Here is a 24,330-nt window from a genome sequence, read left to right on the forward strand (position 1 = left end):
CTTATTTCGAAGGAAACTTCAGTAGTTCTGGTATAAAAAGCATTTTTCCTCATATTTTAGTCATTGTTAGCCTGCAGCCACATTTTCCTAAAAATAGCCAGCAGAAGTTTATTGTTGAAGATTGTATTCAGGTTAGCTTTATTACATATAAGGACTTCCCAGGTAGTGCAGTGGTAAAGAATATGCCTGCCAATGCAGATAGACCCAAGAGACACAGGTTTGATCCCAGGTTGGGAAGATCCCCTGAAGTAAGAATGGCAACCCACTCCAATATTCTTGCCTGGAAATCCTATGGACAGAGAAGCCTGGCAGGCTACAGTCCATGGGGCTGCGATGAGTCAGACATGACTGGGTACAGCTCAATAAAAATAAATACATTATAAGAACCTACTGTACAAGAAACAAAAAGTGAAATTTTATAGACAAGCACATTATAAAAATGTAAGGACTAAAAATGTAATCAAAAGTCTCAGATACCTATTGGCAAACCAAAAACATCTAATTTTCCAAAAGGTAAAAAATGTTACCTGTTTAAAGTCTGGACAAGATATTTTGTTCCATTTCTATTAGCCAGAGAGGGGTACTTCTTTTGAAGGAAAGCATATTCATCATTGAATGAATCAGATACATTCTTCTTGTTGTTAATATCTAGCTGGCTCCTAAGGTTGGAAAAATTAACAAAACTGTTTCAACTAAAGTAAACTGTGGTACTAAGTACTTTGGATGGTGAGAAGGATGACAGTGATAGCCTAAAATTGATGATGATGGCATCAGGAACTGTCTATAATGCTTGACGTGATCTGTTTTATTTAATTCTCAAAACAATTCCATGCAATAGGTATTATCTCATTTTATAACAAAGTAAGGCCCAGGGAGATTAATTTACCCAAGGTCACATATTAAGTAATTCAGCCAAGAGTCAAACTGTGTGACTTTTAAGTAAGCAATGTTTGAATAATGTAGGCCACATTATTACCATTAACCACAGTCAAAAGCAGTACTCTTAAGTAACAGGTAAAAATACATGTGTCTTAATCAACTGTGTATTTTATCCATGGACAAGAAACTAAATTGCAGAGTAGCCATCCACAAATACAACACTTTTATAACACTTGCTTGCCTTGAAAAGAGATAATGGGAATTAAAAAAAAAAAAAGCAGAGTACGGGTGAGGGAGAAAGACGTGTGATTAGAAGCAGACAAGTATAAAGACAACAATTAGTAACATTTTCATTTTAAACGGTTTGAGACCAAAGATGTTAGGAATCATTTAAACCCACATTACATCTAGTTTGTGGATGAACTAGGAGTAGAACCTTGACCTCATGACAGTTTCAGTGCTTCCTATTTTATAAAGGTTTTGGACTAAGATCTTCATTGGAATCTGGCTCTACTTTCACCAGCCATGTGACTTTGGTAAATGTATCACTTAGTAAGTTTCCTGATTGTAAAACAGACTAATATAATAGGTATGTTGGGAAGGTTCAAAGAGATACCATTTGCAAATTTCTCACAGTAGAGTGTCCAAAACATAAGTAGACAGTCAATAGTAATTAGTTTCCTGTCCATAATTTTTAATTTCAGCTACCTTTAGGTATTATTAGGATACCTTTAATAAAATGTCTCCCAAGTCACATCCTGGCAATTACGTAGAATCACTAATGTTAGGGGTTACATCGATCTATTAAAATACTACCACCTTAAAAAACTCTTTCTTGACTGGATGTAAACTAAATAATACTTTTTTCTAATACAGTGCACTCATCATATGTAACATAATAGACAAGGATTTTTTTTAAGCCTAGCCATTAAATTTTTTCCATTTTGTAGCTCGACTTACTTCACATACACAGAGTTGGATACGACTGAGCACAAATACATATAGCAGCACTGATCTAATGGCAAGTTGGTTTTAATCTTCAGCCTGGTAAACTGAGCCTTTATATAGCAAGTTATTTTTTAACTTTGATGTATGTCAGGATAATTTGGCTGTTTGTACAGCTTGCTTGTTTGATGACCTAATGTCAGAATATCATGGCTGCTGTCCTTAAAAATAAAATCCTGAAATTGGCATAAATATGAGATAAGCATTTGAAATTGTCCCTATTGCCTCTAATTGTTGACTGTTTCTTTTTTTCCTTTCTGGTCTCTAAAAGTGCTTTTGGGTCCTTGGCTCAGGGTGGTGAGCCCCAGTGGACATTTACTTGCATTTACTTTACAAGTACAAAACCGTCCTTGGAGTATAGGATGTAAGAGCTGCTGCTTCGCTGTTTCCCTGGCAAGCATAAGCACGAATTGAGATGAGTGAGAACATGATTAGCCTGATCTTGGACTCTACCCACTGATACCAGAGTCATCAGAAATTCATTGAAATAAATCATTTTCACTGGTTTTGATCTTTTAGTGCTGTTCTGATACCTGAGATTTGTTAGGACAGTGAAATGAAGGACTTAGTTTAATCTGTCTATAATGCTAGAGTATAATTAATTCCAACTTTCCTTTTTGATTATTGTCCCAATTAGGGTTTTGAACTACATATATTTAAACTAGGTGCTTCATAATTAAGGCTAATCAATTAGGTTAGCTCAGGCCTTTAAATGTATCCTTTACCCAAGTAAAGTTAACATCTTTACCTTATATCTGAATCTGTAATGTTTTATTATTGAACCTGAACTTTTGACATGGAATAGTGGGTGATCTAAGGTTTGTATATAGGAAAGTTGTTTGGAAGTTAGATACGCATTTACTAGATAACTTTTTCCCCCCTAACAGTATACTTCTATCTGCTTCAATGTCAGAAATGCAGTCTTAGATGCTGAAATGTAAATAATTTAAAAGAGAGAGCAAATTATTATTTGGTATAAGATTTATCAGTTGGAGTATAATTATCAAATATTTATTTAGGCATGTTTCCTGTATGGTCTTTCAGAATTTATCTGTTAAATAAGTTTATATGTTTCCTAAATTAAATTAGGTTGGCATAATATTGTATATAGCCTAATTTTATTTTTTTCTAGGTCCATAATTTAGTGGCAATTGAATTGGCTTATATCAACACAAAACATCCAGACTTTGCTGATGCTTGTGGGTTAATGAACAACAATATAGAGGTAAATACAATTTGAATTTGTGTTTTTTAAGAGAGAAAATCTGTTTTAGATCAATTATATCAAATTTACTGAGCAAGGAATAAGTATAAGACATTTATGTACCTTATTATTGTCACATTCCAAGAATTATGCTGAGGGCATTACATTGTTTTCTTAAATTTAATCCTCAACACCACCTGGAGGCATTGTTCTTGTTTTCTGCTTATGAAACTGTAACTCAGAGAGGATCTGGGGCTCATTGATCTAGTATTTGTATTTGAAGGACTGCCTGGTTCCATTTCAGTTAACTGTTGTTGCAGTTTATTAGACTGAAGTATGTAAAACAGTGGTTGTTTAAAGTTGTTTTTACTTGATTCTGAAAGCTTTGAAGGAAACAATCCAAGAATTACCTAAATTATAGTGTATTTAGAAAAACAGTACTGTTTCACCACTACTGTGGTTGCTGCATTTCATGGATCCTTTCTTTTTTCCATTTGAGGTTAATGTTGTAGGTTGCATAAGAACTCAGAAGGAGCCAAGGCTGATGGATAGAATGATTTATCTGGATGCATTTTGTTCTCTGCCATTTTTATACAAAACAGTAAAATTTTCTGCTGTTTAATAGTCCAGGAAGACCTGTCTCTCTTCTGTAGCAAATTTTCTCTTATGCACATGGGTGGAGAGAAAATCGTAAACATGGAATTTGGGAACTGCAAGGGACCTTTTAGTTAAAAAGATGAAGAACCCAAGACCCACAGCTGATAACAGCTATTACTTTACTGCTTATTTTGCTGGACACTGTTAGAGGGGAAAAGCACCTTCTCTTTAACAGGTACAGGGAACTGTTTTTTAGCTGCATAGTTGAGGTAACTCCTATTGTCAGAAAAAATTCCAGAAAATTGCTGTGGCCCAGCTTCAATCTCTGATTGAAGAACTAAGGTCTTGCAAGGTGGGTAGCATGGCCAGAAAAAATTCCAAAACACGTATAAGTAAGGCACTTTAAAACACTTAAGAAAGTGGATTATAAAACAGTTATCATGTTAAAAATTGGCATGTAGACACTCTAAGATAGGAGTTAGTTCTTGTAACACAGAAACCTTCAAGGAAAATTTGTGCCTGAAACAGTTTTTCTAATACTGACAAGGTCATTTATGATATGATTTCAGATCAGTATTTTTCTTACAAGTGAATGTCTCTGATTTTAATGACTATGCGTCAGAGAACAAACACATAGATACTCTCATTTAATCTTTAGAGCACCCTTATAAAGGTGATGTTAATAGACTAGGAAACCGGGGCTGAGAGTTAGTAACTTGTTAACAAAGCAAGTAAGCCAGCTCTCCGGGGCCAGCTAAGGTCATAACTGGTTGGTAATGGTTGGTAATAGACTAGCTTGAAAATTTCTGGTCTCTTGATTCCTCTGCCTTTTGCTTTGTGTCCTTCTTCAAAATGTACATTTAAATGCTAATTTGTAATTCTGAAAATTGTTACTAAAATCCATATATTTTTATCATTTGCTGTATTTTTATTTTTTCCTTTTTTGTTTTTAAATTTTATTTTATTTTTAAACTTTACAACATTGTATTGGTTTTGCCAAATATCGAAATGAATCCGCCACAGGTATACATGCGTTCCCCATCCTGAACCCTCCTCCCTCCTCCCTCCCCATACCATCCCCTCTGGGTCGTCCCAGTGCACCAGCCCCAAGCATCCAGTATCGTGCATCGACCCTGGACTGGCGACTCGTTTCATATATGATATTATACATGTTTCAATGCCATTCTCCCAAATCTTCCCACCCTCTCCCTCTCCCACAGAGTCCATAAGACTGTTCTATACATCAGTGTCTCTTTTGCTGTCTCGTATACAGGGTTATTGTTACCATCTTTCTAAATTCCATATATATGCGTTAGTATACTGTATTGGTGTTTTTCTTTCTGGCTTACTTCACTCTGTATAATAGGCTCCAGTTTCATCCACCTCATTAGAACTGATTCAAATGCATTTTTTTTAATGGCTGAGTAATACTCCATTGTGTATATGTAGCATAGCTTTCTTATCCATTCATCTGTTGATGGACATCTAGGTTGCTTCCATGTCCTGGCTATTATAAACAGTTCTTTTTTTATAGTGAAAAAGTTAGTATAATTTGTTACAAAATTTTCTTACCCAAAAACATCATTGTGAAGCTTTGTTAACGTACACCTTTTTTGCAAGTCTGAGTTCATGAAATGCTTTCTGCTCAAGAGCATTTTGACTGCATTTAACTTAAATGCTTTTCTGCTGTATTTGATGCTGCTTATGAGCCAGTATTAACACCTCTGTCCTATATTTTCATAGTCTTGCACCTATTATGGTGCTTGACATACAGTAGGTACTATTGGTTTGAATTTACAGTTTCTTTAGTTTGGTACCAGAATTACATTGATGATATCAACAAATTAGAAGAGTGGCAGGTGATCAGTCTGTTAAACTACCCAGGTTGTAGAACAGACTGTCAGTTTCTAACACTAAGAAAGCAGAACATTCTTATAGATATTTCTTATTGTTTTGTGAGAATTGTGTGAAAGTAATAGAAATGGCAGCAGGTTAGAGTGATTTTTAAAGGCTTTGCTTAAGTTTTCTGTGATCTGTGTACTTCAGATTCTATATGGTATGTTGAAGGCTTATGTACTTTTATGTGGGAAGAGTTTAAATCAGTGATTCTTAACTGAGTGGGAAAGGCAGAGATGATGCTGGTCCACTGCCCCTCCCTTGAGAGTTCTGGTACAGGAAGCCACTATTACTGATGTTGTATTTATCCTTCCGGTATGTTGGGGCAGAAAAAAAGACTGAGAAGCATTGGGTTAAATGATTTCTTGTTTGTTTTAAAATATAATTATGGCATGAGTCTCAACAGTGGGAGGATACACTGTTAGTTATTCCATACTTTTCAGTTAAGCTGCACATTTTTTTTAGTAGCTTACATCTCTTATGTTCTGATAATCATGAATCTTTTGCTTGCTTGTGTTTCATAGGAACAAAGGAGAAACAGGCTAGCAAGAGAATTGCCTTCAGCTGTATCACGAGACAAGGTAAAAAATGTTTTTAAAGCATATTCCCAACAAATATGCAGAGATGGACTGGTGAGCCTCAGAATATTACTGAGTTCTGGGAGTAATTTTTTCTTCTCACTTTAATACTCCATTGGCATATTTGAGTAAAGGTATGCAAGTTTCAGAACAGGCTTTGAGTAATTTAAAGATAAAATATTTTTAATACATTGGAATAAATGCTTAAAGGTGGATTTTAAGTATCAAGGCTTTTTGAAGAATTCAGTGACTGTGAACTTTGTAAAATTAGTTGAAATGACTAATGACTTTATTATAACAAGGGGTTTTTTTGGAGAGGGAAGATGGCAATATGTGCGTACCAGGTTTTAGCTTCCTGTAATAGTTGCATGTATTAGTTTTTGTGTAAAAATCTGTTACCTTGAATTCTTTACCAGAAAAGGTCTTATCATCTTGTAAAAATCAAAATGAAGCTTTTGGATTTGAACTTTTCTTAGGAATTCATCTGAACAGCCTTAAACAAAGGTGACAACAGTGACGGTAGTACAGGAAAGAAGGCAAAATAAACAATACGTCCCATTTTTGTTTTTCACGGGGAAAATTCGTATTTATAGAATGTTTCTGAATGCATTTTTGGCATCCTTGATTTCTTTTTCCCTGAATTTTTTGCCTTTAGTCTTCTAAAGTTCCAAGTGCTTTGGCACCTGCCTCCCAGGAGCCCTCCCCTGCTGCTTCTGCTGAGGCTGATGGCAAGGTCTGTTCTGATTCTTAATCTAAGCCTGCATGCCTAATTTGGTGCAACATAATCATCTGGAAACAATACACTGAATAGCAGAATATTAATATGGGATATTGTGCTAAGACCAAATTTTAGTCTAATAGAAATTTTAAATCTTTTAACAGTGTATACTTCATAACATAAATTTGTTAACATGCTTTTGCTTGCAATATGAAGATGCAGACAGAAAAAGAATTTAAAGAGGAAATTATCCTGCACTTTTTGAATTTCAAGCCATTGGTATTTAAATTTTGGTTGTTAAACTGCATGTTTTAACATATCTTTTAACAGTTAATTCAGGAGAGCAGAAGAGAAACTAAAAATGTGAGTCTTGCTTTTCAGAAACACTTGTCTTCAAAACCATTGAAGAACTTGTTTGTAACAGTGGCATCTATCATTGTCTTTATGTTTATTGTTTCTCTTATTCAACTAACTTCTAAGATGGTATTAATTCTAATTTTAACATTGTTTTAAATAATAACAGCTTTTCCTACTGTTTTCTATTACCTTCAAGAATAGTGTTGAATTTAATATTTTGGTAGGAAATTAAAATTCTGGAGATGAAAATTGTACTTTTGGACTTTTCCTCTTTAAAGGTTCTGAGATCTGTCCAGTGCTAATAGATAGTCCTCTTAGGCTTCTTTCTTATGCTTTCTTATGCACTTGTCACTTCTTTCTTATGCACTTGTCACCCTAAATATGTAGCTTAACATGTGCCTCAACAGCTTAAGCAAATTCAGAGCATATAGGGGGACTGAGAGTTTGAGACTGTTGCCAGTTCTTGATAAAATAATCTGTAAGTTATTCAGACCCATTCTTATTTTTATTTTTGCCATTCAGCTCTTTTCCTTATTTATTGTCCAGGTTTAAGATTGAGCCTCAGATAAAACCTTATAATTAAATGTTTTATCTTCTCTCAGCCCACTGTACTAAGATCTTAAGAGAACCATTTAAATCACTGCTTTTTATTTTACTCATGGCTTCACCTTGAATTTGCTCACTCTCCTTAAGACTTCATATGTAGGTCTATCACTCATGTATAGTTAACAGGCATTTAGAAATACAGTTACTCATTTAAAAAGTAGTATATAAATATTCCACCTATATATTGATAAACATCATCTTTAATACATATTTTAGAGACAAAGTTTGGGCAGTGTTTTGAATCAGAATGATACAAAAAACATTTAACAATTGCTATAACACTGTTAAACTTTAATATAAAGTCATTTTTATTTCTATAATTCTGAATGCCATTTTATCTTCATTTTAGATTGTAAAATCTTAAAGAATATCTAAAAACATGTCTTAAATATTGATAAATTAGTGTTCCCTGTTACCTTAAACAGTCATTTTTCTTTTATAAATCAAGACTAACAGATATCCTAAAAAAGAAGGTGCAAAAGCACTTGTGATTAATGACAACACTAGATTTCTTTTAGCAGATCCTTTCTCATGGGTATAAACATTGAGGGAACTGATGATGTGTTTGTCATATTCAACATTTTAGGCAGCTTAATGTCATTATTGGGCCTGCAGGTGGCTCAGTGATAATCCACCTGCCAATGCAGGAGACGTGGATTTGATCCCTGGGTCGGGAAGATCCCCTGGAGAAGGAAATGGCAACCCACTCCAGTATTCTTGCCTAGAGAATCCCACAGACAGAGGAGCCTGGTGGGCAACGGTCCATGGGGTCACAAAGAGTTGGACATGACTTAACACACACACAAAAGCATGCATGCAAACTCATAGAATCATGAGTGTGTTCTTTTTTCTGTTAATTAAAGGATTCCTACTTTTATCCTGTGACTATAAGGAACATAAACTGACTTGAGAAATATATAAAGTCTTAACTTTTGGAGACATGTTGAACTTTCAGAGAGATCACAGTTCAACAGTGTTTAAAGTTACTTTGAAGAAATAATGTGAATAGCAGTTTTGGCTTTCCTTGTGCTTTTAATGGTGAGTCTTGTTTTAAAGGCTAGCTCATATTTTCTCCACAATCTCTAGTGTTAGAGGTTGGAGAGGAGGAAAAACTTTGAAAAGTTAGCAAGTAATAAAAGAGGAATTTAAGATATCCTGGCCAAGGCCTTGCCAGCAATTTAGAACAGAACCTCTTACTTAGACAGCTCAGGGTTCCAGTTGCACATGCCAGTCACCATCTCTTTCTGACCCTGCTATCTCTAAATAGATTAAACTCCAGATGGGTACTAGATGGGTATTCTCCTTGACGCCTAACAAAAAAAATTAACTTTGTTTAGATAATGCCAGTTTGATATGGTTGGTACAGGTTTGGAACATGTTTATTTCAGGCTGCATCTGGAGGTGGTGGGGTTGGAGATGCTGTTCAAGAACCAACAACAGGCAACTGGAGAGGAATGCTGAAAACTTCAAAAGCTGAGGAGTTACTAGCTGAGGAAAAATCAAAACCAATTCCAATTATGCCAGCCAGTCCACAAAAAGGCCATGCTGTGAATTTGCTGGATGTGGTAAGCTGTAGAATTTGGTAAGCTGTAGAATGATTGAGGACAAAGAACCAAGTTACCAAGAATGCATTTTAAAAGACAGAAGGAACTGGTATCTCAAAAACGTACTGTTACGTGTTGTCATTTCAAAATGGCACAACGGTAAATTTGTTCTCCCCTCACCCAATTTAGCCAGTTCCTGTTGCACGAAAACTATCTGCCCGTGAACAGCGAGACTGTGAAGTTATTGAACGACTCATCAAATCATATTTTCTTATTGTCAGAAAGAATATTCAAGACAGGTTAGTATTATGTATATAAATCAGACTAGAATACTGCTGGATAATTTCTTAATCGTTTTGAAAATATATGTATTTTTTAAAATTTAGGTTTTTATTCTCAAATAAATGGATTATTTGATTGCTTTGCAGTGTGCCAAAGGCAGTAATGCATTTTTTGGTTAATCATGTGAAAGATACTCTTCAGAGTGAGTTAGTAGGACAGCTATATAAATCATCCTTACTGGATGATCTTCTGACTGAATCCGAGGACATGGCACAGCGTAGGAAAGAAGCAGCTGATATGCTAAAGGTAAACTGGGAATTTTTAAAAAATGTTCTTATTTGGGTTGTAGGTATAAACATTTATTATTTAAAATGCTTGGAGATATATATACATATATAGTCTTTGTATGATGGCTAAATATTACTCTGTTGGCACTTGATTCGATTCAAATTTCAGAGAAGATATGAATCAACCACATATAAAGTGGAGAGATTATCCCATATTAATTCAGATTCTTTGGTATTATAATTTAAACATTTATAATTTTTATCATCTTCTTTAATGCAGGCATTACAAGGAGCCAGTCAAATTATTGCTGAAATCCGAGAGACTCATCTTTGGTGAAGAGAACTATGTAATCCTGAGATTTTGTTGACTTGTTAGTCCTGCCTACTTGAGTAGAATTTTATTTATGAACTCCTGTGTCTTGCAGTGATATGAATCTGCTCATGTGAAGACTGGCTATAAAATGAAAATTGTACTCTGTATTCCAGAACAAATCACACATTTAATCCAAATAATAAATGGCTATTTCTAAAATTTCCTAGTATATATAAAATACATCAAGTCTGTCTTGTGACAGTTTCATTTGAACTTAAAAGGAACCATTAATAGTTCTAGTTGTACAAGCAGTTTGTCTGTGAATAAGATGACCTGTGTGATCTGCTAGTAGTCTTAAAGCTGCTGCCACAGCCCTTCAAGAAGAATGCACCAAGACACCATTTCATAATGACTATGATGCATGCACTATATAAACCGACCTGGCTTTGAAAGAGATGGGTTGACAAGTTACTCACGTAGTCACTGTTCTAATTATCTTTTGATTTAGTTTTGAGCTTCTCTGCAACCTTTGATGTGTCTGTAAGAAAGCTGAACACATGAGAGGATCTGTAACACTGACAGTGATGTGATGTGCATAATATGTAGCTACCGCCTTTCCACTTCTGGGTCCACTTTCCCCTGGTGCATTAAAAATTAAAATACCTTTGATCTTACTTAAACTTGGAAGCATGAATTATGTTTTACTGCATTAAGAACAACCATCTAGCCTTGATTATCTAGCAAGACTTGGTCATGACCATTTCCTTTAGTTTTTAGAAGAACTAGTAAATTCTCCTTGGCTTTCAAATATAATAGTAGTAATCCAGTAATCCATCTGTAAATTGGAGCCCACAGACCACACTTCAAGATTCACCTGGAGGAGGGTCTTAGAACCAAATACTGTACTGATTTTAAGTGTATCTTCTTTCTCTACGTTTCTCTAAGGGTTAGTTGGTAATAGTTATTACTTTTGCTTCACACAAACAAAGTAGATTAGAATAAAGGTACGAAAATAATGATGGGGCTTTATTATTCACAGAAAAACATGCTGACAGACACATACTCCTAAACACTCTCAGAGGGTTGGGAGTGAGGTTTAGAACATGAACACATTTTACCAAAATTCCCCAGATTATTCTTGATGTGAATTACATAATAAATTTTAAGATGAATTATATATTGCAGATATTAAATTTATTTTTATGTTATGGCATTTATGAAGAAATACTGGCAGGAACATATGAATGTGTGTTACCTTTAGCTAATGATACTGTACTGAGAAACAACAGGATCAGCAACTGGTCTCAAACGTAACAGATTCAGTCTGGTGATACAGGACTATGAATCTGTTTGCAGTACCATCTTATAGAATACATGCTTCCAAAATGTTTATTAGCATACTTTAAAATCACTCTGCCATTATTAAACATCAGTTTTGAAATTATAGCCATCCATGATTCATGTATTTGAGATAGATCAGATGATTACCATTCTAGTCTAACTTTGTTAATTTGTAAAGGGGACAGAACCTTACAATGCACCTTTTTCCAGCAAACTTGAAATTGAAAACATTACCTGCTATGGTAATGCACTTGTTAGTACTACACACCATGTACAAAGAAAAACAGGCAAGATAGGTACAGAAAGAGGAAACCTCCTTTTGTTGGCCCTTAAACCGAGTGAAGTTCTGAAATGTAGAGATGATCTCTGACTTACAATGGATACCTGTATGTTCTTACTTTGTAAATAAAGTTGCTAGTATGAAGTGACATTAAAAAGCTTGTCAATAAGTGAATTCTTCCTAACTGTACTCCCAGAAGAGTACATGCAAATCTACTTTGGAACATAGCAATATAGCTTATACTATATAAAAGTTTAATGACTTTTTTCTATTTAGATTTTTATAATTGACTGAGGTTTTATTATAATACATCTCCAGTTTTTTGCATATGAAGATGACTTGCTCCAAACAGTCCAGGTAGTAAATAGCTAGAATTTGAACTCTAAAGCCATGCTTTGCTGCCTGTAAGATTTTCTAGAACAAATCTGATTGTTAACCATTTTGTGTGTATGTGTGTGTTTTACTTGATCTTCAAGTGATCAAATGAAATTAAGGAAATCAAGAAAAATCAATGATCTGATTTTTTAGATGTTGCAAACAGTTCTGGAGAATCAACTTGCCTAAAGAATGTAGAGCTTAATTTGACTAAATCTTGATTCCAGATCCTTTAAGTTTGACCTGAAAACTTCCCTTCCTGGAATATCTTTTGATATTCTCATATGTTTGGATATTTTAGTGTATCCACTATTTTATCTTGTTGCCTCTATTTTATCTTGTTGGTTACTTAACTTTTTGGTTCATCTCAAGCTGTAATCTGCTTGGGGACAGAAGTTGAAACTTAAAGACTAATTTAAAAGTTGATAAATTTATAAGACATTGCTACCTTTTTTACTGAGTTAAAACAAGGCTAATGAGTAAATTTAATTCCATGGAAACACAGGTGACTGGAACACTGAATTATAAACTTTCTGAAAAGTCATGTACTGATTTTTCTTCAAAAAGAAATGATTTGTACTGTAATTCTAATGCTGTCTATGGCTTCCTCTAACTTTTCTCCTTTTTTATAGAATTTGCTTCCTGAACAACAACAAAAAAAATCCAATGATATATTTACCTGATACAAGAGCAAGGACAGGATAGGCAACTTAGCATTTAGTTTTTCATGAAGCATAATTATTAAAAGAGATTAAACCTAGAAATCATGCTTTTCTGTGTTAGTCTTTAAGGATTAGGAAATAAAATATTCCACAAACTTAACCAACCTGTATGAACAATGTATGAACCTGTATGAACAATGAAATTACTCACACTGAGGCCTAGAATATACTCCAGTCTTTGAGTTGCATAAGTGAAGATATAAGTTTGTATATCTTGATAATGAATGATGGATGTTTCAACACCAGAAGGGTTTTTCATCATAGCCGAAGCCATTTTATAATGTAGAAGTTCCTTTTTCCTATTTTAAGTAATGAAAGTCCATTCTTAAGAATATGTTGTCCAACAACTAAAACACTCTCAGGATTTGTTACTTGTCTGTGATTTATACTGACTCCACCTTCTGTAATCATCCGATACCTAAAAATAGAAATGTTTAGTAACTAGATAAATCTAATCATTGTTGACCACTCCCAACAATACACATATATCATTATTTCATTTAAATTTCAAAGGCTAATTGAAACCATTTAGCACTGAATTGTTACCTTCGTATTTGCTAGATTGTGCCTCCCCTTTAGTTCTTCTAAAGGAACAGATGGAATAAATTCAACTAAAATTTTAAAACAGGCTGAGCAACCCCCCTATGCCCCTCAAATAAGATGATACAGACTGAGTATGAGAGAGGCTGTGTGAATCTGTATACTTAGGGCCTCTGATCTTGTGATCTTCTCAAACTGACTATCCCTGAGCCAACTGATCCCAGCGTATTTATACAATTGTGGTCCCTTAAACCAATTCTCTGATGCTGGAGAAAAAACTTACCAGGTTGGACTTCATAAGAGAGTACAGTAATACTGTACAGAAAATTTAAGTTATTTTCAGCAATAAGTACTCTCAGTTTTCACTTTATTCTCAGACTAACCTAACATCTATAAGGAATGAGATGCCATTATCAGGAAAACACCATCTCTGGAAACATGCTGTGAAATATAACTTTGAACCTAAAAGTTAAATAACCTTACCCTCGGGGACCATCTGGAATGGCATTTGCTTTGCGGCACGTATCTAGGACGCTTGTTCCAGGGTCAAGAACTAATTCAGAAAATGAAGCTTCTTTAAACAATTCTTTTAACTCTTGATCAGACATGACTTCCAGCGCATCTATACTGCTGTGATAAAGGGCTTGTGTACACCTGGAAAACATGTTTTGAGAACCACATCACGTTGACAGCTTATACAGACACGTGTTCTACTACCCAATAACCAATTATGAAGTACCCATTATATTCCAGATGGGAAGTTTTTCAAACAGCAACATTCATCTTGTATAATTTATAAGCTTAATTCAGGACAATCTTTTTTCCTAGTAAATGAAGGCTAGTATTTTAAACTATTCATTAACACTGACAGTCCTTGTTAGTGGTAAAAGGTAACTCTAAAACAGTGGCTCCAAATGTTCTGCAGTCTCTTAACTAATTAATCAAGTGATCTTTATTCTACAAGGTCACCTTTTAGCAGAGGCCAGCCCTTCTTGTCCATGAACAAGCTTTGTTACTTCCGCAGCAAGTCGCTTCTGAGGACCCCGCTTTTCGGGCTCTTTGACATGCAGCTGCATGATGTGGTCAATCTCTGGAAGAGGCAGAAAAGTGAAGAGCTTCAGGTATCTTTGGGGTGAAAAAAACAAAAAAAGCCTGTTAGAGTTATATAACATACCTAGTTTTTGTCTCCCCCCTCTATTTTAGATTATGGAATAAACATGCAGAAATGTACCAAAAATATGACAATAATACAACATCACCCCGATTGAAGATTCAATTTTGCCATCTTTGTTTCAGATACTTCCTTTTTAAAAGCAATAGTCTAGATATAGTTGACCCCATCCCCATCATATATATTCTTCTTGCTCCAGAGACATCATCAAAAATGCTCAGCTGGATGACTCACAAGCTGGAATCAAGATTGCTGGGAGAAATAACAACCTCAGCTATGCAGATGATACCACCCTAATGGCAGAAAGTGAAGAGGAACTAAAGAGCTTGATGAGGGTGAAAAAGGAGAGTAAAGAAGCTGGCTTAAAACTCAGCTTTCAAAAAATGAAGATCATGGCACCTGGTCCCATCAGATAGATGTGGAAACAATGGAAACAGTGATAAACTATTTTCTTGGGCTCCAGAATCACTGCAGATGGTGACTGCAGCCATGAAGTTTAAAAGACACTTGCTCCTTGGAAGAAAAGCTACGATAGTGTATTAAACCTAGATAGCGTATTAAAAAGCAAAGACGTCACTTGCCCACAAAAATCGGTATAGTCAAAGCTGTGGTTTTTCTAGTAGTCATGTATGGCTGTTGAGAGTTGGACCATAAAGAAGGCTAAGCACAGAAGAATTGATACTTTGAAACTGTGGTGCTGGAGAAGACTCTTGAGAGTCCCCTGGACAGAAAGGAGATCAAACCAGTCAATCCTAAAGGAAAACACTGAATATTCATTGGAAGGACTGATGCTGAGGCTCCAATACCTGATGCAAAGAGCAAACTCATTGGAAAAGACCCTGATGTTGGGAAACATTGAGGGCAGGAGGAGAAGGAGGCAACAGAGGATGAGATGGTAGGATGGCATCACTGACTCAATGGACCTAAGTCTGAGCAAACTCCAGGAGATAGTGAAGGGCAGGAAAGCCTGGCGTGCTACATTCAGAGGGCTGCAGAGTCAGACACGACTTTGCAACTGAACAATAACAGATACACAACAGTGCTCCTAGCCAAGGAAGCACAATTGTATCATGTCCCCTCACCCTTCAAGGCAACCACTCTCCCAACTTTGATGGTAGTCACTACCTTGTTTATATTTTTACCATCTCAGTATGCCTCCCTAAACAGCGTCACTTAGTTTTGCCTCTTTTTAGACTTTATATAAACAGAATCACTACTCTGGCACATCAGATTTCCTTGGTGGCTCAGATGGTAAAGTGTTTGCCTACAATGCGGGAGACCTGGGTTTGATCCTTGGGTCAGGAAGATCCTCTGGAGAAAGAAATGGCAACCCACTCCAGTACTCTTGCCTGGAAAATCCCATGGACAGAAGAGCCTGGTAGGCTACAGTCCACGGGGTCGCAAAGAGTTGGACACGACTGAGTGACTTCACTCACTGGCTTGTCATGATGTTGGCAATGCACCCATGTTGCTGTGTGTGCAGCTGCTGAATACAGCATTCCACATTAAAGATAGTTCACAATGTATTTATTTTGGTGTGGATATTTTGTGTTGTTCCTACTCCTGGACAGTAGTTAATGGTGCTGCTATGACTATTCCCATGTATTTCTCTTGGTGCACTAATCTGTCAGGGATGTGCCCAGGGGAGGGACTGCTGGTATTAACACAAGTCATAAATGTATTCTACTGAGTAGGTACAGCCACATATTTTTCCAAGTGGTTCTATATGTATAATGTAAGTGCTTGACGTTAAGCTTCTCACTGCTTAATGCCAAAGTATCCATTTTAAAGACACTGATCTCAAATAAACAACTGCCAATTGTATGTCATCAGTTCAGTTCAGTCGCTCAGTCGTGTCTGACTTTGCAACCCCATGAACCACAGCACGCCAGGCCTCCCTGTCCATCACCAACTCCCAGAGTTCACCCACCAACTAGGTAAGGAACTGGGCTACCCCTACTGATGAAAATCCCCTTTAGAAAACCCTGGGTAACTGAGATAACTGACTGCCTGAATGACCCCTCTCCAGCCTTCCCACTCCCTGTTTTCCCTGTTTTAAATTAGCCAGTGAAGAGTGAACCTGCGGAATCCAAGTCACCCCAATAAAGGCAGAGCCCTGGGTGGGTCCTCCCTCCCTTTCTATCCTTGACTCACTGTGTGCCTGTGCCCTTTGGAAACTAAGTAATACATTTTATTTTTTAAGGTTCCCTGATGATTGTTGCTGAGGCGTGTCTTATAGTCATAAGGACCACAAGTCTAGTCACAAGTTTGACTCTGGCCAAGGAGAAGGCAGTGGCACCCCACTCCAGTACTCTTGCCTGGAAAATCCCATGGGTGGAGGAGCCTGGTAGGGTACAGTCCATGGGGTCGCTAGGAGTTGGACACGACTGAGCAACTTCACCTTCACTTTTCACTTTCACGCATTGGAGAAGGAAATGGCAACCCACTCCAGTGTTCTTGCCTGGAGAATCCCAGGGATGGCGGAGCCTGGTGGGCTGCCGTCTATGGGGTCGCACGGAGGCAGACACGACTGAAGTGACTTAGCAGTAGCAGCAAGGAAATGTCTGTGGGGGCTCCAACAAGTAGTATGGGCCCAGGTGAGGGCCACCCCCTACCCACTACCAGGCATTTCTAGCTGACGGTAACACTACCGACAGGTTGAGGCCCACATAACTGGCAAAGGCATAGTTGGCAGGACTGCATGACTGCCGTTTAGCTTTGACTAGTTTACTAGCTGGCTAACCCAGATGGATAACATGTTTGCAAGGGTAGCAATGTATGCTGGAGGTCCATAATGCTATTATGTCTTTTGCATATTGCCTCATGTTACCTCAGTATTCATCCCAAAATGTCACTGCTGCCACAATTCAACAATATCTGCAGTATTGTGATCAACAATCAAAGTCATATCCTCTAATGAGATGATCAGACCACCAATTATAAAAGCCTTGATTGACTAATGTACATGAAGGTCCTTCACATCTCAGGGTAAGGAGAGCTAAAGAGGGTGGAATGGATCCCAAGGCTATTATCACTGCCCAACCTGAGGCTCTGAGTGCAAGGCAAAGAACAGGATACTCACATATATAAGGAGGAAAGAGACCTGCCCTGTGAGTGAGTCATACTGGGACTACACTTCCTAACTTGGATGAATGGAACAACCCTACAACAGAAAAATAGCAGAGCAAAGAAAGGGAAATACAGCTGAGGCATGCTGTTCCTCTGTCCCCCAAACCCGATGGGATACCATGGGTTCAGTATCTGGTGTGATGTTGAACAATGGATAAATATAAATGCTCAGAACATCTTGTGCCAATGGCTTGTAAGACCCCTGAGGAGGTACAGCAGCTCCTTGATAGATCAGAACCCCTATGGAGGTTTCCTGGGTGTTGCTTATTGCTGCTGTGTACCTATATGCCAAGGCTCTAGTGTTACGCTCCAGAGGCTGAGGGCTTTCCCAAAGAGCCTGTGGTAACCTGCCATTGGAGGGAGAGCCCAGTCCTGGGGAGGATGACTGCGACACCCTGAAAAGGGAGGCAGGCACCTATGAAGAAGGCTCATGAGGATGTCTTCCACAAACTTTCTGGTGACGACATGTAAGATTATGAGAATCAGGAAGTAAAAACAGATCAGACATTACACCTTAACTGAAATTCTGTGCATAAGGAAGAAAAGGAAGGAGTTGATTGGCAATTTCAGGTTTTTAGAACCTAAATTGTTACTCATGGCTGCTGAAATGCATCAGCTGGCTGGTATCTAAAGATCCTAAAATCTACAACCTTCTCAGAGATCTATCTGTCTAGGATATATGTTTCCTTCCTCTAAGAAACCAAAGATCTTGAGTCCCCTCAGATTTCCCCTGAATGGGACAGAATAAAGCAACATGCCTCATAAGATACCCCTGCCACCACTGGAAAGGCTGACAGGGTTATAGGCTTCCAGTGAGGATGAAGAGGGAGAAGAAAGGAAGGCAGATGATCCTAGACCCACCAGTATTTGTACCAGGGCCCTCCCTTGCCTCATCTGGACATTTACTGCCTGACTGGGCCCATCCTTCCACCACGGTGATTACTGCTAAAGGCCTATCTCCTGCTGTGCAAAACTGGCATGGTCCAATTGGTTTATCATTTCTATGACCAGAGTGACTTAAATGACCCCCTCCTCATTCTAACCTTGAGTCTCTTTGACCCTAAGTCCAGAGAATTCTTTTTACAAGGTGCTCTGTCTAATCATGGCGTAATGCTTGTGCATTTTACTGGGTCTGTCAAAACCATTCAAAGGGCACTGGAAAGCACTGACAGGGTTCCTAGACATGGAGGAAATCACTCATCATTAAACCGCCAGTACACTCAGGTACGTGTACTAGGCCTTTTCATGTTCTGGAGGCAACACATCCCTCACCTCTTACCAATTCTTTGCCATAGTCACATGCAAGGCGCCACCTTTCACTGGGGCGAGCCCAACAATACATTTGGGAAGCTGCCCAGCAGGCAGGCCAATGAGCCTTACCTTTAGTCCCATCTGGCTCCACATTCCAAGTCAGTACTTGACCATATCTGATTATGTCTCCTTGGAGTCTGGACCAAATATAAGTCTACTTGATTTCCTATGGATTTTGGATTAAGTGGCTAACCCCAAAGGATTCTACCAGGATCTTTTAGAAACTGAGGCCCTAAACAGCCCCCAACCAATACAACCACCTAATGCCCTGGGTTAGAGATGCCTCCTTGGTAAAATTAAAATGGTACCTTCAGGAGAGGGCTAACCTGGATATCAAAGCCTTTAAAAATTACAGGAGAATGGAGCTTCCCTCATGATCAGCTTCTTGCCTAACAGTCTTTTGGAGTTGGTAGTGGTGCTCCTGCTGCTTGGAGAGTCCCTTGGGACCAACTGTCTGAGATGGACAGGGAGTCCATATTCTTAACCAATGACAGCACCACCACTGTATGTATGCACTGCAGCTAGCTGGAGGACTGCAGCATTCCCCCTGGTCTCAGGGGCCTCTCTAGCTGAAGAAGGCAGTCCTGACTCAGCCCAGCTGGCAGAACTTGTAGCTGTTCACTTAGCCCTTGAAAGTGTAAGTCGCTCAGTCATGTTCAGCTCTTTGCAACCCCATGGACTATGCAGTCCATGGAATTCTCCAAGCCTGAAGACTGGAGCTGTTCCCTTCTCCAGGGGATCTTCCCAACACAGGGATCGAACCCAGGTCTCCTAAATTGCAGGTGTTCTTTACCAGCTGAGCCGCCAGGGAAGCCCTTAGTAAGCCAAAAAAAGAGAATGTTGGCAGATCTACATTTTCATAGACTCCTGGGCTACTGCTAATGACCTTGTGGTTTGGTCTGGCCAATGGCTAAGGGACAATTTTCTCATATAAGACAAGCCCATTTGGCCCAAACCTGGAAGGAGTCCCTAGTTCCTATCATTGCTACTCAGGTTTCTGTTCAGACTACCTGCTCTGTGTGTGAGTGCTAAGTCATTTCAGTCGTGTCTGACTCTTTGCAACCCTATGGACTGTAGCCCACCACTTTCCTCTGTCTAAGGGATTCTCCTGGCAAGAATACTAGCACCACCTGCTCTATGCTGGAAGCCATTTCAACAGTACTGCAGACTGTTGCAGTACTAAGCCCACCACACTCTACCCAGCACACACTACCAGCTCAAAAAAATGGGCTCTCAATTCCTTGGGTCACTAAGGAATTCAGGCCTTAACAGCTTGGGCTCTACTGAGCAGACTCACCATCATCTTCTTAGCAACAGCCAAAGTTGTAACAGATGATTGTAGTCTCTGTTCCCAAACCAATGGAGGATATTCAGATGGGGACATATTCCCTGGGGAGACCAACCATTTTCCCATTGGCAGTTAATTTCACTGACCACTTCCCTTTTCTCCTGGGGCCTCCAGATACGCCTTTACAGTCATGGGACTTCTCTGGATGATGCAAATCTCTTGCCTCAGTAAATTTATTTTTGTTCCCTTTGGATTGCCAGGCATTACTGACTCTGACCCACTTTACCTCTCCAGAGACTAAACAATGGGCTTTCCAACATAATATTTTTTGGAATTTCCATCTAGGTTATAGCCCCAGGCATCTGGCCTCACTGAGCACCATCCACCTCCTTAAAGGGATACTCCTGAAATTACTCTCAAGCAATTGGTCCCCAAAATGGACCAAACTCTTGCTCCAGACCCTCATCTTGCTTAATTCTCACCTCTTGGGCCTTCACATCCTATATACCAACTATTATACACTCACCCAAATCTCACTGTTGGTCCCCTCTGGCAATCCTTAAGATACGCTCTGAGAGAACTTTGTTTTCCTACTCAATAGTGGTTTTTCATGTTCTGTAGTAAAGTCTTAGATATTTAAAAAATTAAAGAATTATTCCTAAATTATTTTTGGTGATCATTATGTCAGATGGCATTTTTTGGGAAAAATTCATTTTCTTTGTTGCAGGTGTATTTCTCATTACTTTATATTCTTCCAAGAGTTTGACATATTATGAAACAATGAGAAAAATCACTTAAAAAAAGGATCTTCTTTTATGTTAAAAAAAGGAGCTTTAGAGACAATGGTAAAATAAAAGTCACGTTTATGATGAAAGGAGTAAAAAACTAGAATATGAACGCAATAACCCTGCTAGATATAGATCACAAACTTGGCTCTAACCTTTTTAGCACCCACAGTAGTTTTCTGCTTTAACCAACAGTGTTTAACTACAGTGTTACAGTGATGTACTGCCTTAAATAGAATCTATGTTAAAATAAACAAAAAACCCAAAAAACTATGAAGGGATGAAGGGTGCAGAGAGAGTCAATGACTAAAATTGTATCATGAGGTTAATGAACTTAATTTTTCTCAGCACACAATTATTAAGAACTCACCTTTCTACCAAATCATCTTGTTGCCTGAGAAAAAACTGATACAATTCAAATGGAGATGTCTTATCTCTGTTTAGCCAAACAGCATTGCCAGCAGACTTGCCCAGTTTCGCTCCAGTTGTACTTGTAATTAGAGGAACAGAGATTCCAAACACATCTTCTCCAGTCAACCTATGCATAAAGAATAACTTTATTATGTGCTTCAAGCTCAAGTGGTGGCAGGTTCTCCTAATTATTCTGATTTCAGTGTGGTTTTTTGTTCTAAGAAACCTTCCTTAACCTTCTAAACCAGGATTCTTGTCCATCTTTCTGCTTTCACAGCACCCTATTTTGACATTTGTCATTCTGAACTGCAACTGAACCAGTGACTCTGGGCAAGCCAAGGGGAAATGCCACATAATTGGGGCCTAGAAATTTTTAAAGGTTGGGTGGGAAGAGAAGAGAAAAAACTAGGTAAAGGTGTGGTCAGGTAGAGACACTAAAAGAGGTATTTTAAAGGATTTTTAAAATGAGTAGCATATGAGCTGGCCCTGTATTTCATCTCCCTCTAGAAAATGCCATTAAAGATATATTATTCACAAATATTTGGTGTTGAAAAAAATTTTTTCTCGATGCCAACCAGTGACTAACACTTAGCTTCAAGGAAGGTGCAGAGCAAAAGCAGAAACTATTCAAGGTGGTCCAGTCACGGTCAGGTTACAAACAGTCTTTCAAATTAGAAACACAGAAAAGCTTCTTAGAAGCAGCAAACAGATACAATCTGAATCCTGGCTGCTGCTGCTGCTAAGTCGCTTCAGTCGTGTCCGACTCTGTGTGACCCCATAGACGGCAGCCCACCAGGCTCCCCCGTCCCTGGGATTCTCCAGGCAAGAACACTGGAGTGGGTTGCCATTTCCTTCTCCAATGCATGAAAGTGAAAAGTGAAAGGGAAGTTGTTCAGTAGTGTCTGACTAGTGGGCTCTATTTCCTTCAGAGCTCTAGAATATATCCCATACCTAATATCATTAATTCAGCACTTTAGTTCTCATTAGCCAGTGACATAAAATTAACCCCATTAGACTCTTAGGGGAAATAAAAGGGCTGAAACAAAGGGCGTCGCTCCACAATACTGACAGTGCACTACAGGCTATTTGTGTGTAACTTATTTGACCTGAGATTTCTCCCGGCCTACAGGCGCTTACTTGTGGATGAACTCGTATCCAGACATGATATTGCCCAGCTGATCTGATCCACCCAGCTGGACACGGCATCCATAATGCTGGAACAGGTAGTAGAAATCATAGGCCTGGAGCACCTGGTATAAAAACTCGGCCAAACTCATGCCTTCGGAGCTCTTGAGCCGAGTCTGCACACTCAGCCTGCTTAGCAGCGTTCCCATGCGGAAGTGGCCACCCACTGCCGCTAGGAAGTTCACCAGGTCCTGCTTCTGGTACCACGCCGAATTGTCCAGCACGGTGAAGCTGCCCCAGGTCCGCCCATTTGCAAAGAGCTGCTGGTGATTAGCAGCCAGGGCCTTTAGCCCTTGACTCAGGGCACGGGCGTTGCTTTGCACGCGCTCCGCATCCAGCGCCTCGCGCTCCTTGGTACGACCGCTTGGGTCTCCCAGGCGCGCCGTGGCACCTCCCACCAGCGCGATCACGTTGTGGCCCGCTCGCTGGAAATGAAAAAGGCCCAAAAGCGCCAGCAGATGCCCGACATGAAGCGAGTCGGCCGTGGGGTCGAAGCCGCAGTAGATGGTCTGGGGAAATTTCCCTCCCGTGCCGCGGTCGAAGAGCTCTGGGAGCTCTGTCTTTGTACCCTTCTCGGGGAAGAATTCCTTGAACAGACCCCGAGCCTTCTGCACCGCCAGCAACCCCTGAGCGGCCGAGTGGGCCTCACGCAGCCCCAAGGGCAAGACTCCTGACAGGCCCTGGGTACCAAGCCACTGGCTCCGAGAAATGCACCGCAACATGGGCGCCGCCATCTTGGCGGCGGCACGAAAGGAATGCTGGGATCTTAGAGGCCCACCTCACCCCTCAGTTGCCGCCTCTTGAAATTCCTCCAGAATTTGTCGGTGTGTTTCTGCGCATGCCCAGCTGAGGCAGTTCTGACTTCCTGGGTGGGGTTTCGGCCAAAAGTCGGGTAACCGTAAGTTCCGTAGAACTTATTTTCCTCCTTGGTAACGTGGAGGTGTTTATAATAGTTCCTACTTCAGAGAGCTGATGAGTATTAAGAATTAAGACTTGAGAGTTCTAAAATATTATTTTTTGTTTAAACTTAAATTACCGTTTTCTTGTCACCTAAGAAAAGTCGTGATGCTTTGAAATCTTGGTCCTATGCAAAAATTTTTTCACAGAGGTTGTGAGAGATTAGGAATCGGTTTAACCTCATGAAGAAATACTGAGGTGGCTTGGAGATGCAATCAGTTTCCTAATGCTGATTCCCAAAAGGATGGGAACACTTCAGTCACCACTATTTATTAGCTTCTCCAGGAGGTGGCAGTCTCGTCTAAGCTATCAGTTCAGTTCAGTCGCTCAGTCGTGTCCGACTCTTGCGACCCCATTGAATTAAATGCAAAAGGCCCTGTTTAATTCATTTACTTCAATTACAGGTAACCAAGTGGGGCACAGACTTTATTTTTCTGGGCTCCAAAATCACTACAGATGGTGACTGCAGCCATGAAATTAAAAGACGCTTACTCCTTGGAAGGAAAGTTATGAGCAACCTAGATAGCATATTCAAAAGCAGAGACATTACTTTGCCAACAAAGGTTCGT

The 24,330-nt window shown here is 39.0% G+C and overlaps 2 protein-coding genes across 7 annotated transcripts in view; one reads left to right on the forward strand and one right to left on the reverse strand.

Moving 5' to 3' along the window:
- DNM1L (dynamin 1 like) overlaps positions 1–10,489 on the forward strand; it is a 60,030-nt gene extending 49,541 nt beyond the window's left edge. The window contains exons 13-20 of one of the 4 annotated variants that reach the window (XM_005896994.3): positions 3,017–3,109; positions 6,106–6,162; positions 6,815–6,892; positions 7,208–7,240; positions 9,229–9,405; positions 9,574–9,683; positions 9,813–9,972; positions 10,234–10,489. In XM_005896994.3, the coding sequence (XP_005897056.1) occupies positions 3,017–3,109; positions 6,106–6,162; positions 6,815–6,892; positions 7,208–7,240; positions 9,229–9,405; positions 9,574–9,683; positions 9,813–9,972; positions 10,234–10,290 (765 nt within the window). In that variant the 3' untranslated portion in view covers positions 10,291–10,489. The remainder of the gene's footprint in view (positions 1–3,016; positions 3,110–6,105; positions 6,163–6,814; positions 6,893–7,207; positions 7,241–9,228; positions 9,406–9,573; positions 9,684–9,812; positions 9,973–10,233) is intronic. The other 3 variants (XM_005896995.3, XM_005896997.3, XM_005896998.3) reach the window with 3 other exon arrangements.
- On the reverse strand, positions 481–23,603 carry YARS2 (tyrosyl-tRNA synthetase 2). Of its 3 annotated transcripts, XR_011464287.1 has the most exons (6): positions 22,757–23,598; positions 21,579–21,746; positions 14,494–14,649; positions 14,008–14,178; positions 13,136–13,402; positions 523–659 (listed from the first exon to the last, which is right to left on the reverse strand). XR_011464287.1 is itself a non-coding variant. In XM_070371335.1 (5 exons), the coding sequence occupies exons 1-5, from the start codon at positions 23,536–23,538 to the stop codon at positions 524–526; spliced, it is 1,413 nt and encodes a 470-aa protein (XP_070227436.1). In that variant the 5' UTR covers positions 23,539–23,603; the 3' UTR covers positions 481–523. The 3 variants fall into 3 exon arrangements, 2 of the variants coding, with proteins under 2 accessions (XP_070227436.1, XP_005897053.1); XM_070371335.1 differs by lacking the exon at positions 13,136–13,402 and having other exon boundaries at positions 481–659; positions 22,757–23,603; XM_005896991.3 differs by lacking the exon at positions 523–659 and having other exon boundaries at positions 11,097–13,402; positions 22,757–23,597.
- Positions 23,604–24,330: the final 727 nt, after the last annotated feature.

This window comes from Bos mutus, chromosome 5 (genome assembly GCF_027580195.1).
Source record: "Bos mutus isolate GX-2022 chromosome 5, NWIPB_WYAK_1.1, whole genome shotgun sequence".
Taxonomy (NCBI): domain Eukaryota; kingdom Metazoa; phylum Chordata; class Mammalia; order Artiodactyla; family Bovidae; genus Bos; species Bos mutus.